The sequence below is a fragment of the Macrotis lagotis genome, chromosome 4 (assembly GCF_037893015.1).
Source record: "Macrotis lagotis isolate mMagLag1 chromosome 4, bilby.v1.9.chrom.fasta, whole genome shotgun sequence".
In the NCBI taxonomy this organism is placed as follows: Eukaryota; Metazoa; Chordata; class Mammalia; order Peramelemorphia; family Peramelidae; genus Macrotis; species Macrotis lagotis.
The window spans coordinates 15,373,034-15,392,513 of NC_133661.1; the positions used below are offsets into that span (position 1 = coordinate 15,373,034).

The 19,480-nt window shown below is 34.4% G+C and overlaps 1 protein-coding gene across 3 annotated transcripts in view; it reads right to left on the reverse strand.

Annotated features, from left to right (window-relative positions):
* Positions 1 to 19,480, reverse strand: part of PCDH15 (protocadherin related 15) — a 2,110,989-nt gene that overhangs the window by 392,880 nt on the left and 1,698,629 nt on the right. For all 3 annotated transcript variants that reach the window (XM_074232276.1, XM_074232274.1, XM_074232275.1), the window contains one exon: positions 8,931 to 9,137. In XM_074232276.1, coding sequence (XP_074088377.1) covers positions 8,931 to 9,137 — 207 coding nt within the window. The remainder of the gene's footprint in view (positions 1 to 8,930; positions 9,138 to 19,480) is intronic.

The following is a 19,480-nucleotide window of genomic DNA, read 5'->3' on the forward strand; positions in this document are numbered from 1 at the left end:
TTGTTTTTCCTCTTTGAATGTTCACCCTTCCTCTCTGTCCCATCAATGAAACCTCCCCTAACTCAATACTTATATTGTAGACATCAACTTTGCTCATTCCATTTTCTTCCACTTTCACTAGTCTTCAATTCTTCAACATCACTTTTAACTCAACTATTTTAGTCCATTTTCTAGTTCCTGATATTTTTAACACTTACATAAATCTTGCTTAATTTCTCTAAAAACTTTCAATTAATACCCATAAAATGGTCTTTTTAAAGCCTCCAAGTTCTGTAAGAATGGGAAATGAGGAGCATTTTATCATTGTCATTAGCAACTATAAATCCTTACACAACCTCCAGTGGGTTCCAGGTTTCCTTCAGGGATAGAAGGTTTAGAGAAAAACTATATTTTCCTGGAGCAAGTTAAGGGACAGAGTGCAGAACTACAACTCCAGTCATGTTCTTCATCAAATCAAGCCTCCCTTCCTCTACCATACAATGCCTTTACAGTTGGCAGTTAGATAAAAGTGAGATTCAGTTGTTCATACAATATTATCCCCAAGGATTTTGCTCGCTATTTATCCACATTCTAATTCTACAAAATGTCTCTAGAGAGTAGTCAATCACAGAAGATCTATTTTAATTAAAGATTTTCAGCTCATTAAGTAGAAAACACATGAATTTATTTGAACTAACTGAAAGAGAAGTTGAAAATAATGATAAATAGTCTATAAGACTGAGTATGGCAAAAACTCATCCCTGAAAGTTAATTTATCATCCAGAATTTTGTAGATCTTTAATGTACAGTCTATTAAAGATGTTTTTCACATAAAATGATTCAATGATTGAAACCATTGTATTAGTAAACTGCAAAGCAAAAGGAAAAAAATAAATGTGAGTATGGTAAGATGACATAAGCATGATACTTGAACTACGTGAAAGAAAGATGAAATGAGGAAATTATTTAGTAGGAAGAGGAGAGACATGGGATTAATGTGGTATTCAGTAAGTGAAAGTAATTCTGTTAGGAAGAGCAGGTAAACCACAAGATTTATGACCTTAACAAGGGACTCCATTGTTCAGGACTGAAAAGTCCATAAAAGTAGGTACATTATATACAGAACTAATTTAACCACTCCCTTTCCCGCCCTTGTGTGTGGATATATATTATGAAATTGTAACCAATCTCCTAACATAAAAATAACACAATTTTGAAACGATTTTTGAAGTACTTTTAAATGATCCAAGAATGCAAATATGGTACTTCATTTAGTGTTGGTTTCTTGTGGAATGGTGTTAAATATCACATAGCCTTGATATGAGGGGTGTGTGTGTGTGTGTGTGTGTGTGTGTGTGTGTATGTATATGGGGGTATTGTAGGGCTATTTAAGAAAAATAGAGAACAGCTGCTAGATAGAAACATGAAGAGCTAAGTTTACCCTTAAAAGCTTTTCATGTTAAAATGTAGAGAAAATGAAATGCATATGGAGCCCTGCTTGAACCCACAAGGTGAAGAAAACTTCAAATACAAATGGCAGAACTTAACAATTTCGTCTAGATTAACCACAAAACCTATACATTTCTATAAGGATTCCAAAGCCTTTACAAAACATTGTTTTGCAAATGAATAAGATACTAGCTATTTCTGCTTATTTGCAGGTTCTGTGTTAATAAGCTATATTGTGGAAACTTGGTTGGAGTTTTATCTTCCTACATTTCCCAAAGCTCAGTAACCCCAGACAAATAAGCGAGAGATAACTTTGTCATCCATTCTCTGCTGGGATTGCACTTGCATTTGGATAGTCCTTTTTTCATTTTAAAAATTATCATACTCTGGGGTGGCTAGGTGGCACATTGGATAGAGCACTGACCTTGGAGTCAGGAATAACTGAGTTCAAATCCAGCCTCAGACACTTAATAATTACCTAGCTGTGCGGCCTTTGGGAAAGCCACTTAACCCCATTTGCCTCGCAAAAAAGAACAACCTAAAAAAATTAGCGTATAATATGATAAATCAATCTTTTCAGCCAATAAAAGGTTGCACATATAAAATGTTTCTTTCTTTTTATTATTTTGTAAGCCCCATGAGGGCACAAAATATGACTTATCAAAGTTGCACATTTCATGTGACATTATAGAGAAGGGTTAAAGACAGAGGGTGCTTAATAACTGCTCACTGAAAAAATCAATCAGTGAATAAATCAATCAATAAATAAATCAATACCTATATATAAAAACAGTGTGATAAATTCAGGCAATTTTTAAAAAGAACTAAAATAGTTCCCTCAATTAATTTACATTCTGTAGAAAGAGAGTAAATTAGACCATGTGTGTGTGTGTGTGTGTGTGTGTGTGTTTGCTGTCCTTTATAATAGAAGAAGGTCATGACATCAACTGAATGATGTCATGACATGCACATTATGCTGGTTAAAGTGCGGGGAATGCTGTGCAAAGACATGCTTCTGCCTGTCTCTTCCAGAACTGTCTATATACTATAATCTGTTAGTATAAGAAACAGAACTAATGGTGATGGTCTGGATACAGGAGAAAGTCTTGGCCATAGTCCCTCCAACATAATCGAGATAGGCAAAATGGTATTTCTGTCAACAGATTTGCAACATAATGGCAAAACTAAACTGTCTCTTGATGATCTAAATGATGAATTTTTAGGGGATGAAAAATATCAATTCAGGACTCTTTCGAGGCCCTGTAACACTTCAAATCCTTCAGTGAGGGCAAGTGTGGTGCCAGCAGTCACAGTAATGGTGGCTTCTGTAGTATATATTAAACTCACTGAAGTTACAAAGCTTGGAGTTGGATCTTTGGATTAAGCCAGCAGATCAAGCCACTGCCTGTCCCAGCCCCATCCCTCCTGGCTCCCCCTGGATGCTTTCAGCTGACTGTCCCATGTTTACATTGAAAAAAAAGATTAGAGTGTTCAGAGCAGGTCCGAGTTGTCTGGATGCACCATTTAGGAATAATGGAATGGGAACACAGTTCTATTTTGTTGGTTTTCAAACCTGGGACCATGAGAAAAAGGGATGGCTGGCAACATTCATATTGTATGTTAAGTATGTAGACCTGTATGTGTGAATGTCTCTGTTTATCTATTCTATGTATAACTATTGTATATAATATTTAATTTTTCATTATATTTTACTGATACACACATATATACATATGTTTTAATACTGGATATAATTTAATATGATTCATATGAACTTTCTAGATTTTATAATACCTAAGGGTTATCTTTATGAAAATTAAATAAATATCCCAGAGAATTCCAGTTAAAGAAATCCAGTTAAGTGCCTCTCTGTCTAGATTTTTCTCTCTAGCATTATTTTTTTACAAATTGATCCTGACACATTTCAGAATACTTATTGCATCCTCAAGTTAGGAAAGAGCTTTGCTTCAAAGGAAAGTGCATCATCATATTTTCTATGAAATCTAGTTCTCAGGACTGTTCTTTATGACTGATAGCAATGACTTTATTTCTTTTCTATTTCTTTATTCAAATGCCCAGGGTGGACCAGGGGACCTCCAAGAAGACAAGATCCAAAACTGCTCTTTCTAATACTAACTTTTCCTCTTTCTTTTCTGATTTTCATATTCTGTCTTTCAATGCCTTTCTTTCACTGCCCTCTTAACTTCTGAGAGATATTTGTCCCTTCACAGCCTGATTTCAGTCTACCTTTCTAGCTTACTAATCATTACTATCTTTTGTGGGTGTCAGGGTTCAGTCAAACTGGCTACCATCTCCAAATGGTGCCACTATTCTACTACCAGATATTAGACTCTATTCTTAAAATCAACCTGCCTCTGGCTTCAAACCACATCCATTAAGGATTACCCTTCCCCTTTCTCAGCTGTACATTTGTACAGTACTGGATTTATAGTAATTATAGTAATAAATTCTCATTCTCTCTCTCTCTCTCTCTCTGTTTCTCAGTCTCTAATATCTAATATAAAATTTACAATCAGCTAACTATATGACCATATAATGTCTCTACTATCTAAAATTAACTCTACCATCATCTAACTATATGACTATCTAATCTATCATCTATTCATCTTTCAATCTAAAAATGGCACAATGGACAGAACACTGGCCTTGGAGTCAGGGCAGGAGCTGACATTCCACCTCAAACATTAAGACTTACTAGCTGTGTGACCGTGGGCAAGTCACTTAAAACTAACTGTTTCACATCCAAGACCATCTCAAGTTGTCCTGATTCACATCTGGCCACTGGATCCATTTCTCTCTAGAGGAGAATGTGAGACTGGTGCCTTAGCACTGCCTCCCTCACTAACAACCAATTTCTGTCATAGTCTTGGCATCGTGTCTCCTGACGTCATGGTCTTCTTTAAGAATGAAGGACAAGCATCATCATCATCATCAACATTTCATCCATTATCTTTTTAATTTTTTTCTTGCTTTAAGCTATCCCTTATGTATGAAAATACTCCATTCTTTTGTCTTTTAGAATTTTCTATTTCCTTTAAATCTCAGATGAAGAAATCAAAGTTAGATATAGTTATGTGAAAAAAAACACTCAAAATCACAATTAGAGAAGCAGACATTAAAACAATTCTGGTTTACTATTTCACATCTATCATGTTGAATAATGTCATCGAAAGAAAATCATAAATATTAGAGGGGAAGTGGGACATCTGAGATACCAATGCAGTGGTGGTGGGACTCTGAACTTATCTAACCATTCTGGAGAGCATTTTGAAACTAAATCCAAAGGGTTCTAAAGCTCTGCATGGCTTGTGATCCAACAATACCAAAACTAGGTTTGCATCACAGAAATATATTTTTAAAAGGAGAAAAAGATGTATTCATGCAAGGAAACTTTTATTGTGTGGGAGAGAATTGGAAATTAAGGGGATGTCCATCAATTAAGGAATGGTTGATCAAGTTGTGGTATATGGTTATAATGAAATACTATTGTGCCATAAGAAAATACTGTAAAACCTTGCATGAACAGAGGTGAGGTGAGCAGAACCAGGAGAACATTGCAGATAGTGGCAATAATATCACACGATGATTAACTATGAATAATTTAACTATTTTCAGTGATGCAATGATCCAAGAAAATTACAAATGACTATGAAAAATGACATTCAGCTTCAGAGAAAGAACTGAGGCTATTTATTACACATTGAAATGTATCAGTTTTTGATTTTTTTTTCATTTTTATCTGTTTGGTTTGGGTTGTGTTTTCTTGCACAATATTACCAATAGGTAAATGTGTTTTTCATGACTGCACATGTATAATTTACATTGAAATTTTTTCCTTCTCAAAAATGGGGGGGAGAGGGCAAAAAGAGAAAAAAATTTGCAACTCCAATTTTTAAGTGAATTTTAATAATGATTATCAGATATAATGAAAAAAGTAATAAAATATTATTCAGAAATATTTCATTTAAATCTCAGATCATTTACTTTCTTTCCCCCACATGAGACCTTTCTTATACCCTCCTTCTACTAGGACCCCTTCCAAAAATATTATATATATTTATTTTACAAGAATTTTTATAAATCTGTATACTTACACCTAGTACAATGCCTTTTATAGGTAAGATATTATATATATATATATATATTCATTGATTAATTGCTATGCACAAATATGAGGAATACAGTGAAGACTATCATCTTTCATTCACTTAAACAGAACTAGAGTCTTCATCTTTAATACAGAGCTGTTCTATTCTCCCTCTTAGCAAATATGCTTTCCACTCACCTTGTAAAGCAAGACTATAAAAATATGATTCTCTTGTTTTCTATTTATCAAGTCTCTGAAAAACTGTAACAGCTAAGAAGACTGAATTATCTTGACCAGCTAATTTCTAATTTGAATATATATTTTTTCTTCCAGAGGATCATTATTCTAAACATGTAACATCTTCACATGAATCTATCATACTTGTTAACTTAATATATTGAGACTTGAAGGCACACACATATACCAACACACATCAAAGTATTTTAGCTTTAGCACGAATCAAAACACAACCAACAAATATTTTAAAGCACCTACAAGTTGCCACTTCAATCCAAAGGACATTCTCAGCATAAATAGTTGAAAAATGCCTAAGCCCAAATACCTGAGAATAATTTATAGAATAAGTTGGGATTTTATGATATGTTACTAGGGAATGACAAATGTCAAATCTCAATGCCAGCAATCACTGAATTTTATAGCCATATTTGAGAGTTTACTCTGTTTTAGAAGGAAACCAAATCAATGAATATGCATATACGTAGAGAGAGCCAGCTAAAGAACAACATATGTAACCTGATATCATAGAAAAGAAGAATTTTGCATAAATAACATGGTTATCTTTCTCTTTATATTTTCATGTCCAAAGTTTTCAGTCCCTTTGTGACATTAGGTTTTCATCAGAGGTCATTAATAAATACCCCTGTGTTTGGATCACTGATTATCCTTGTCCAATGCCAAGCAGGGCCAACTCTTAGACCCAATGCAGAAGACCAGATAAGAATTTATTTCAACCACATTAACACAATGAATTGAAGAGAAGCTAGGACAATTTACAAACTCTCTCCTTTTTTTTCCCTGTTTCACTACTTGACCTTATCTGTTATTTGGTCTTTAACCTAACAAATTGAGTAAGCAGATGTCACAGATTCCACTCTGTCTGGGAGACAAAGGGCTTGAATGTTGTCTCATTAATTTTAATGCTATTTATGCTGAGATTAATTTGCATCCCGGCTCACACACAGAGAAACACAGCTACAAAGATTTAACAAATGCATGCAGTACAAGAAAAGAAACAAGATATTCTAGAAAACTTCCAATCAGTTAAGTGTCTCTATTTAGAACCGTAAGAGCCTAAAAGATTTCTGAATATGATTCTGGTCTCCTAAGTGTGAAGTCATATTTTAGACTGTTTGGGAATACATGGGAAGGTGTTATAGAAGATGTTTAGGTAGCGATGGGTTGGGAACTTAACTGTCAGGAGGAATTCCCAAACTGATATAATCACAGATCCTTTGGAGTGTGGGAGTGTAAATTGTATAAATTTGTGTCCTCTTTTCTGTATTTGTTATAGCTACAAAACACAGAAATACAAAGATGCACAACATATATGATGCATATGGAGACATGCAAAACATTTCCCCCTTATCGTTAGATAGATTAAAAATATCAGAATACTTAGTAAATTATGAAAGTTTTTATCTCAGGAACTCTGGAATGTTATTAGGCAAAACATAGACTAAAAAAGCAATTGAAAATATACGGAATCCTAAAATAACTTTATATCTAGTAGTTGGAAGAGGGGATAATCTGATTTTTTCCAGAGAAAAATAGAACAAACACATCAAAGAAAACACCAACCCGACCCCTTCCCCCCCACCCCAGAAATGCAAATCAGAAAACCAAACAATTAACAGTAAATACTACCTACAGGAATGCCACCTGGTGGAACCTAAGAGCAAATGAAATGATACAAATATCAACAAAACATAGCCTTAGACATTTTATCAACAAATATTTATTTTATGTTACATGGAGGTAATTATTCCTTCAAATGTGAGCTCTGGGAGCAAGAGTGATTGGACTGGTGGTTTCACTGAGGGGAACTGCTTTCATGACCATACGTCAGCATCTTCTGTTTATTGTACAGGATTTCCCCAGAGATGATAAGTATTTTGAAGGTCAAATAGCATGAACATACCTACAGGAACTACAGTAACTTGAACTCAAACCTACTTGCCTTGTCTAACTCTCTATCCATGACACCATCTTGAGTGCTCCTGAAGATGTTGCAATCGTAAGCATTTTTCTCTCAAATGTGTGACAACAAAGAATTTTACTCTAGAGAATAGAATGCTGACTTTAGACTTGGGAAGGTCTCACACCTTTTAAGAATCTTTCTGGGTTATGATCAGAGGCAATTCAACACCCCATTCTTTGCTCAGTTTCTTCATTGATAAGAGGTCAATATTAATATCTAGAGATAAGTAATATCATAATAAACAGAGTGCCAGACCCGGAGTCAGGAAAACTCATCTTCCTGAGTTCAAATCTGTCCTTAGGCAATGACTAGCTGTGAGACATTGGAAAAGTCATTTAATCCTCTTTTCCTCAGTTTTCTCTTCTCTAAAATGAACTGGAGAAGAAAGATGGCAAACCACTGTGATTTTTCCAAAAAAAGAAAAACCCCAAATGAAGGCATGACTGAAAAAAATAAGTGAACAGCAGCAGTCAACTGTAACCCACAGGAAGCCATCACTGGTGCTACTCAGCATCATCATTTGTCCACTTTATAAAGAGCAGTGGACACTCACAATGGTCATCTTAACTGTCAATTTCATCCAGTTTTCAAGGCTCCATTTAGCAAATGGTCAAATACCATCAGCTTTTGATAGATCCTGGTATGCTATTCAGAATCTAGAATCCTACCAATGAATATTGAGTCTAGTCTATAGCTAATTAGGTAAGTCTGGAGAAATTTGAATCTGATTTCTCTGACCAGAGAAGGTTTTTAGAATGAGAAACTAGAGGACCTAGACTTGAATCCTGGTTCTTCCATTTCCTGTGTAAACTTGGTCAAGTCAGTGTGCCACAAGTCCATCATCCATGAAATAAAAGGGAAGGCTATGATATCCTCCAATAGCCTTGCAAATTCTTAATCTATAATGCAATATCAGCATAGTCATAGAGCTTACCAAGTCTCAAAGGAATGCTTTGAAACTAGGTCTTTTTTGACTTTCCTTCGAATACCCACCAAAACACCATGACAAATGGATCAGCTGAGTTTCTTAGAGCTATCTCATTTATACTGTTTTAGTAGTGCCATGTCCTGCCATAAAACTCAAAGACATTCTTGACATCAACTTTGAAAACATAAAAAAAATCCTTTGTTTTGACTATTCATTCAAGAAAAATGGAAAAACAAAACACAACTTACATCCTCTACATCCTTATCCAAGACAACGATTCTCAGAGGGGTGGTCAGGTTGAGACTGTCTGAGATGGTCGCACCAACGGGGGCAGACTCCAGGATATAACCTTGATAACTAGGCATCGTGAAATAAGGACTCTGGTTGTTTTCATCCAAGATTTCAATATGAAGGCTGGCAAATGCAGGGAGAGGATGACCATTATCTTGTTCAGCCTGGCAAACATAAAAAAAAGGAAAAAAATTACTATTACCATAGCATGTGTGCGAGTGGAAGGAACACACAATGTGGTACATGAAAAAGTTTTAAATGATATTTTGAAACTTGAATCATAGCTATTTTGAGATTAAAAGGACTTCAGAGATAACCCAATTCAATTCTCTCACTTTCCAAAATAAAAACCTAAACCAAAAGATGTTAGATTATTTGCATAGCGTCACACAGAAACTTAATGTTAGGGTTGGGACTAGACATTAGACCTTTGGATTCCCAAAACAGAGCCCTTTCCACTTGGTAATTGCATCCAAAGGCCGTTAAAGATATATTGAATCGATAAGAATGAAGAGAAAGGGTAGTTTACTGGAAAGAAAGAGAAGGACTTCGAGTTAAGGAAAGCCTGGGTTCAAGTCTCAACTCTGAAACTTGACAGACTCAGTGACTGAGTCAATCCTTTATCCTTTCAGGGTGTCTAGAAAACTTCTGAGATTTCTAAATTGAAGAGCAAAGACTAATCTGCCCGTTGAAAACAATGGACAGAGCTTTTTTTATGATAGGTGTGTTGCTATCTAACCCTTCCCACCCCAAAGATCACAGATTCTGCCTAAGCAAAATATGAAAAAAATTACAAAACTCCCACTAAATACAAAACCTGGATTTATCACAGGAGGATAAAAAAAATAAAGGAGACTTGCTCTTTATGATCAAATACCTAACAATAAAATGGAAATGTTGATTCATTTCAGTCATTCTTTATGACGCTAACTGGGATCATTATCAATCATCCTCTCCAAAATCTTGCTTACACTCTCCTCCTATGTAACCCTCCCCCTAAACCCTTACATCCACATGTGTGAGTATATATATATATATATATATATATATATATATATATATATATCAATTTATAATTCATTTTGTCTCATCATTATGTTCAATCTTGGTCTTCTATCTGATCAATCTCACAGAATCTTCCTCAATCTGAAGGTAAATAAAAACAAGCTTTTTCATTTGCTTTACTATCTCCCATCATGTCCCAGGTCAAAACAGTTGGAAATGTACTAAAGCTTCAATAAACCTACAGGAATCATTTAAGAAAACTAGAAAAGAATCTTTTTTCTGACTCACTTTGAATCCTATTCCTGCCACCCTCAGGATGCCACCACCTGGTATCATAAGTATTGGGAAACTTTCCAGCATGACTTTAAATGTTTGCTTAGGAGACAGTAAAGACACTATTTCAATCAATAATTCTTAAACTTTAGGAATCAAGAAGGGTTTGTCCACTTTTCTGTTTTATTTACATTTTATGCATATCTTATTACATGAGACAAACCCATTCAAATGGAGAAATATTCTTTTAAAACAATCCCTCATTAAGTGTAAGTTAAACCAGATGCACAATGAACAAAGCTGAGAAAGATAAATATATTTTTCTTCAGAAGTAGGCATGCTGGGGTGGCTAGGTGGCATAGTGGATAAAGCACTGGCCCTGGAGTCAGGAGTATCTGGGTTCAAATCTGGTCTCAGACACATAATAATTACCTAGCTGTGTGGCCTTGGGCAAGCCACTTAACACCATTTGCCTTGCAAAAAAAAAAAAAAACAAACCCTAAAGAAGTAGGCATGCACACACACACACACACACACACACACACACAAACAGTTGAAAAGGGAGCTAAGTATATCTGCAGAGATGACTTAAAAAGTGGTAAAGCTACAGGATTTTTATACAAATGCCAACAGAAGCAAGGTCAATCATATGAAGAGAGAAAATATTGATGGAATCCTTGGAAAATCCCTGGAATAACCAAAACAAATGATCTTTCCAAGCATTAAGAAGAAGGCAGGGGGCAGTTAGGTGGCACAGTGGTTAGAGTGCCGGCCCTGGAGTCTGGGGAACCTGAGTTCAAATCCAACCTCAGATACTTAATAATTGCCTAGTTGTAGGGTGACTAGGTGGCACAGTAGATAGAGCACCAGTTCTGGAGTCAGGAGGACCTGAGTTCAAATCTAGCCTCAGCCACTTAATAATTACCTAGCTGTGTGGCCTTGGGCAAGCCACTTAAATCCATTGCCTTGCAAAAAAACAAAAACAAAAACAAAAAAATACTAAAAATAATTGCCTAATTGTATGACATTGGTTGAGTTACCTCAGCCCACTGCCCCTTAAACAACAACAAAAAAAGAATGTAGAAAGGGCCAGTTACACAGCTTATCTTTAAAAATCCACTAAAGAATAAAAGCTGAAATCAAGGAAATGAAATTTCATTTTTTTATTGTACATGTACTATAGCTATCATCCTATTTTAATGAATTTCATCAGTTGGTGAATTTTGATCATGAGTGGCTATTTAAAAAATTTTGCAGAAGTCATAATAATGGAATTATGCAGATTAAGTAGACTTTTCTTTAAATGACTATGGTTATGTTTTTCTGTGTTTCGGTCATAATTCAAACCATGATCAAAGTATCACATTTTTCTATATTTTTAAATGATTTGATTAGTTTTGGGACTCAATTCAGTTGGTCAAGGACATCTCTTTTTTAAAACCGAAAATAGTTCCTTTCACCTCAAATCAAGAACGTTTTATTTTCATTTATCTTAGTTTTCTTCAGTGAAAGATAGAGAAATCTAATTAATACCTTCATTGGACTCTTACCTATAGGATGTTTGTAGGGAAGAAAAAACACTCTTTGAAAAAAGTAGCACCCTAGCCTATCCAAAGGGAAGTCCACTGAATTAAAATAAACCCTAGGCAATTCCAAACTAAATTTCTTAATTTTTTTATGTCTAACCAGTTCAATTACAATGATTTGATTAGCTCCTGCCTTTACATTTCATTTCACTGTGTTTTATTGACCAAATATCTTAAGAATAATACATCACACCGTGTGAATGATCTTTGAATGTCATATGTTTGTGTATCCTGGACTGTGAAGGTACACAGATGACTTCAAGTAGAGAGAGATAGGACCTGCTGTAATTAGAAACCCATTTTAAACTAAAATGTACCATAGGAATGACATTGAAAATCTATGAAATTTAAAGTTTGCAGAAAATTTATATAGTATGTGTTTAGTAGAGTTACTGCTAATTTATTTGGAGTGGTTAGTTTCAAACATATATCATAATTACATATGGTAAATGATGTGATCAAAAGACTTGATTCAATAATTAAGAATAAATAAATATTAAAAAGTGTTTATATTTTAACACCACACAATATTCTCAAACTACTTTGCATTTCTTCCACGTTACCTTCTGCTAACCCAGCTTTTAAGACATTCCAGTATCTCTAATTACTTGTAATAGTAAAAGAAAAAAAAAAGAAAAAAAGGAAATCATTGAATTGTGTGTACAGCTTAAAAAGCAAAAACCAAAACTGAGAAAAACAAACAAATTGAAAAATCCCCAATTAGACATTAAGTTAGAAATCCTGAAAATGAAGAGAGAGAGATTAATAAACTTGAAAGCAAAAAAAATGAACTGGTAAATAAAACTAGAAATCAGTTTTATGAAAAAAATAATAATGTAGATGAAACGTTAATTTGATTATAAAAGAGGGAAGAAGAAGAAAACCAAATTACTAGAATGAAAAATGAAAGGAATGAATTCACCATCAAAGATGACAGAAATGGAGTGGCTAGTTGGCGTAGTGGATAAAGCATAGGCCTTGGAGTCAGGAGTACCTGGGTTCAAATCTGGTCTCAGACACTTAATAATTACCTAGCTGTGTGGCCTTGGGCAAGTCACTTGGCCCCATTTGCCTTACAAAAACAACAAAAAAAAGATGACAGAATTAAGACAATTGTTAGGAGTTATTTTGACCAATTACATGCCAATAATTTTGACAATATAAAGGAAATGGATGGATATCTACAAAAAATCTTACTCAGATTAACTGAAGAAATAAAACACTTGAACCAATCAGAAAAAAAAAATTAATAAGCTATCAATGAACTACTTTAGGAAAATTTCTTAGGACTAGATGGATCCACATACAAATTCCACCAAACATTTAAAGAATAATTAGTTCTAATAGTATATAAACTATTTGGAAAATTAGGTGAAAGAATCCTACCAAATTCTTTTTGTCATACAAATATGATGCTGCTACCCAAAACAGAGAAAGAAAATTATAGAAAAATATCTGTAATGAATATTGATGCAAAACTTGGAAATAGAATCCTAGCAAAAGATTACAGCAATATATCTGATGCAATATGATCATGTAGGAATGCAGGACTGCTCCAGTACTAGGGAAAGTATCAGCACAATTGATCATATAATTAAGAAGAACCAATAGAAATAATATGATTAATTCTATGGATGCACAAAATGTCTTTGACAAAATACAACACCTGTTCCTATTCAAACCTCTAGAGAGCATAGGAATAGAAGTTTTCTTAAAATGATAAACCATCAGGAAGCATTATATGCAAACAAGAAGTATTCCAGATAAGGTTCAGGGTAAAATAAGAATGCCCATTATCATCACTATTATGTAATATTGTACTAGGCATGATAACTAATGCATTGAAAAGAAAAATAAAGGGATTAGAATAGGCAATGAGGAAGCAAGATTAGCAGTCTGCAAATAATAGAAAATCCTAGAGAATCAACTACAAAACATTTGAAGATATTAATTTTAACAAAGTCGTAGGATATAATATAAACATATGAATCATCAACAATTTTTATACTCAGTGTAAAAAATTCTAGCAACTCAGTTTTTAAAAAAAAATTGATATTAATATTAGAAAATACTTGGGAGTCTGCTAGCCAAGAAAACCCAGGAACTATATGAACAAAAAATATAAACACTTTGCACTTAAATAATGTCAGATCTAAACATCTGGAAAAACATAAAATACTTATGGAGAGTCTGAGTCAATATAACAGAAAAGACAACTTTACCTAAAGAAATTTATTTATACAGTGTCATACCAGTCAAATTATCAAAACTAATTTTATGGAGCTAGAAAATATGACAAACTTCACCTGAAAGAACAAAAGTTCAAGGATATGAATGTAATCAATTAAAAAAATAATGTTGTCTACCAGACAGATCTCAAATGGTGTTATAAAGTAATTATTAAAAAATATTATACTAGCAAAGAAACAGAGAGGTGAATCAGTAGAATAGATTAGGTACAACTTATAATAAGTAATCTAGTATATGGTAAATCTAAAAATCTATGATTTTGCAAGAAAAATTCATTCTTTGACAAAATCTGTTGGGAAAAATAAAAAAAAAATCTAATGACTGAAACTAGGCATAGGCCAACATCTCATAGCATACATCAAGATAAAGTCAAAATGGGTACATGATTTACATGTCAAGAGTGAAACCAGAATCAAATTAATAGAGCATAGAATATATAATCACATTTTTTTTACATAAGGGAAAAAGGACAATAGAAGATACAGAAAATAGTATAAACCAGTTTGTATTTGATTAATTTGATCAATTATATTCTGTAAAATTCCAGTTTTTGTACCAAGCAACCCAAGTCAAAAAGGAAATAGAAATTTTCTTGCAACAAGTATCTTTGAAAAAATTCTTCTCTTTCAAATATATTGAGAACTGAGTCAAATTTATAAAACAATGATTCTCTAACTGATAAACAGTCAATGATATAAAGAGGCAATTTTCAGACAAAGTAATAAAATCTAACTCTAGCCATATGTACAATGCTTTATTTGATCAGAAAAATGCCAGTCAAACAACTCTGAGGAAGCACCTATCAGAGTGACTCAAATGACAAAAGATTGAAAAATGTTGGTTCTTGGATGAGATGTGGTAAAACTGGGACACTAATGCACTGTTGGTGGAAATGTGAACTGATTCAAATATTCTGAGGAACCATCTGAAACTATGTCCAAACGGCTTTAAAACTGTGCATTACCACTGATCAAGCAATAGTATTGTAAGATGTACATGCCAAAGACATCTAAAAATGGAGAAAAGGACCTATTTGAATAAATAGTTGTAGCAGTTCTGTTGTGATGGCTATGAACTAGAAATCAAAGAGAAGCCCATCAATTGGGAAATGCTTAAACAAGCTGACATATATGATTGCAATGGAATATTATTGTATTATAACAATTGACAAGTAGATAGTTTCAGAAAAACCTGGAAATACTTACTTGAACTGATGCTGTGTAAAATGAACAGAGCCAGAACTTTGTACCTAGTTATGAAATTGTTCAATGGAGAAGTGGGACAGACTTAGGAAATTTTAGCAATATAATGACCCCAAAGGATTAATGATGAAACATACCATCTACCTTCAGAGAAAGAACTGATAATTGGTTGAGTACAAACTCATATTTTACCAACTCTTATTTTTTCTTTTATTCAAGTCTTCTTGAACTAATAATTATTTACATGGAAATGTTTTATATAATTGTATATGTATTGCCTATGTCTCTTTGCTTACTATCTCAGGAAGGGTAGGGGGGAAGAAGGAAAGGAGAAAGGGATAGGACTTGGAATTCAAAATTTTATGAAGAAACATTAAAAAAAGTAAAAACATAAGTTCATTTCATTCAAGGGCTGTGTTTACCTATCTTTGTATCCTTAGCAATTAGTGATATCTTCTGATTTGTATGTATATTGGATTTAAATGAGGCAGACTTTCATGAAGTTGGCAACCTCACTCTGCCTTCCAAAGACATCAAGGGATTCATGGCAAGACAGTCAAGACAATTGTTTTGGCACAAAATGCAGTGGATGACCTTGACATCTTCCATATCTAACCAAGCTCTGAGTGCTCCTTAACACCTGCTTCAGTTGCCTTAGTGACCTTTGGCATAAAGTGTTCTCATCTGCCCATTCCAGCAGAGGAAGACCTCACATGCTTAAGGTAGACATCCTTTCCTCCAACTCATTGATGAGTTTAAGACACTCTCATTTAATTTAATTTAATTTAATTTAATTTAGCATGTCTGCCAAAATGATTTACTGGGATGTGGCCACTGTGCATGCTACAGTTTCTTAGAACCAGGTGAGAGTTAGGTGGCCCAGGTAGACATCAAAGGTGGAAAGCAGTCCTGAAAAAGGCTCCTCATTCCTCACACCAGAGACACTAGTCTTACTTGAACACATTGTACCCACCTGGTGAAACCTGGACAGTCTACCAGTACCATGTCACAGAACTAAATTGCTTCCATATAATTTGTCTTAGGAAGATTCTGAAGATCACCTGGTAGGATAAGTTACCAGATACTGAGGTTCTTTCTTGAGTTAAACTGCCAAATATTCCAAAATTACTACAGAGAGAGCAAGTGCACTGAGTAGTCTATGTTGTTTGAATGTCCAATGAATGCTTCCAAAAAGATTATTTTTATGGAGAACTCCAAGGGCAAGTGCTCACAAGTGGTTTAGAAGAAGTGATACTGAGACACCCTGAAGGTCTCTCTTAAGAACTTTGGAATTGATTATGCAGCATGGGAGACCCTGGCACAGGGCTATCCACCATTACATGCCCTCATTGGAAAAGGTCCTGAATGAACTAAATGGTTAAGTTAAAATGGAAGCAGCTTAAAGGAAAAGAGAAATATGGGAGTTAAGAGTAAACTCCTTGAGTCTCTACTCTGACATTCAAGCTACAGATCCCACTGAGAAAAAAAAAAGAAGATTCAGAGAAGTTTTCAACTGAAGACTTTGTAGAAGATCTTCAGTCACAGTCTGTGTCTTTGGGGGAAAGGGGAAGTAAAGTCTAGGAGGTGGGAGAGCTCGGAAAGTCAGGAGGCTTTTAGGCACATTGCATTCCAGGTCCCAACAGCTTTATAATAACAGAGGTCCTGGCAGTTATATAGCAAGCCTGTAGGGAGGATCCCAACCCTAAAGAAAATCTGAACCCTAAGAGCACTGAGGTAAAAGACAGGACTGGGTTGGGAACAATTCTGTGTTAAGTCAAGGCCTGGACTTGATAGGCAATATCTTGACCAACAACAAGCCAGGGATCAGACCACAGTTCCAGCAAAATAAAAGCTTGGGTTATACTTCATTTACCTGAGACGCAGAGCTACAACAACAAAAATGAACTAAGAAGCTAAAAGAATGCTCTCTATAGAAAAATACTTCGAAGGTAAAGGTGACAGTAATGCCAAGTTTGAGGAAGAAAGCTATGAAAAATCACTCACAGGAGAAGTAACAAAACAGTCTATAGATTGGACTGAAATACAAAAGCTCATCAAAGAGCTTAAAAAAGAATTTAAAAACCAAAGAAGAAAGGAAGAAGAAAAATGGAAAAAAATGAAAGTCATGTAGAAAAACTGTGACAAGTTGATCAAAGAAATCAACTCCATTAAAAGTTAAAAATAACCAACAGGAAAAGGAAACACAGAATATAAGCGAATAAAATAAAATCCTAAAAAATAGAATTGAACAGTTAGAAACTAATGAATCTACAAAACTACAAGATTACATCAAACAAAATAAAGACCCTGAAAAAAATGAAGAAAAGGTTGAGTACCTTCTCTGAAAACAAATGACCTGGGAAACAGAGCCAGGAACAACAAACTATGAATGATTGGATTACTAGAATTTCTGGAACAACAAAAAAACCTGGAAAAATCAAACTGGAAATTAAAAGGGAAAATTGCCCCAATCTACTAAACAAGATAATAATATAAAAATTGAAAGAATTTACAGAACTCCTCCAGAAAGACACTCCAGGATAAAACCTCCAATGACCTTGATGCTCAAATTCCAGAATCCTCAAATAAAAGAGAAAATATTGCAAGCAGCAAAAAGAAAATTCAAAAACAAAGCAGACACAATCACACTAACATGGGACCTATCAGCTTCAACACTGAAGGACTGAAAGAATTGGAATAACATATTTTGGAGATCTATGGACCTGGATTAAAACCCAGAATGTACTACCCTGCAAAATTCAGCATATACTGTCAGGGAAAAAATGGATGTTCAATGAAATACAGGACTTCCAGAACTTCCTGACACAAAGACCAGAACTCAACAGAGAATTCAATTGCCAAATACAGGACTCAAGAGTTATATAAAAAACAGTAAATGAAATAGGATACTGAAAAAACAAAATTGTTTTAAACAAATGTTGGTCCCTAAAAATGGAAGATATAACAATTCTAATCTTTAGAACTTTGATTCTTTATGGAAAATTAGAGGGTAGAATACAATTGAAGAGCATGAACCTAAATGATATGGTTGTAATTGGGTGTGGTCTTTCAATTGAAGTGATCCAAGATCACATAGCTAAGTTTGAGGCAAAAAGCTCTGAAAAAAAAAGCAGGAGTGTTAACTTCAATGAAGTGTCTCATTATAGTATGACTCACTTTAATTATAAGGTGCTAAGCACTTTTTCTAATGAGATTGTCATGAACTTTGAAGACCTTCCACAGCAGTCTTCCTTCCTTACAACAATTTGTTAGGTTCTCAGGTGAAAACCTCAGTCTCCCAGTACTGAGAGACCTTTAAGCCTCATAAATTGGGAGGACTTGAGAAAGGATCTCTCTTACTTACAATCATTTCTAAAGTTTTCAGTGAGAACTCCAGAGCCTTTCAGTCCTTAGAGATCTTCAAGATACACTTAATTAGATCAGCCTGTGGTGTTTCACTTAACAAGGAGTAAAGTATCCTGGGTTGGAAGTGGAGAGGAGGGGTAAAGGGGGTGAGATAATAGACCTTGGTTCACTTAACAAGGTGTTAAGAACCTTGGCGGGGTGGTAAAGTGTGAAAGAAATCAGGCCTGGAGGGAGGGGCACAAATAGTTCAAGAAATGATATGGCTTTGGATGATACATTGGCTCATAAAGAGGACTATGTATACTTGAAAGATACTTGCAAAGGGGGTAAAATGAAAAGATGATTATAATTATAATTTGATGAAGTTTGAATCAATACTATTTATCAAGCAATCACTTAAATAATCTGTAATGACATCTTGATAATAGAAGCTTATCAAGTAATCAAATTGTGATTGATGATACCTGATTAGTAATATTAAAGTACCAAGGGAGGAGGTACAAAGATTTGTAATTTCAGGGGGAAAGAAGGGAGAATGTGAATGCTGAGTAAATTCTATTCAATAGATTTATCCCAGTGAAGGAATAAGGTATATTCTCACTTGGGTTTAAAAATCTAAACTAATCCAAATAGGAAGGGAGGACATGGAATGGGAAAGATAACATAAGAAAAGACTGACAAAAGGGAGGGGAAGGGAAGGTATAAGTGAAAATAGACTGAAAGTTAAATTTGTAAAAGAAAAGACAAAGGGGAAAGGTAGTAAAATTTTGGTGAGGTGGAATAAGAGCAAAGAAAAGAGGTGAATATAAATGGAGAAGGATATCA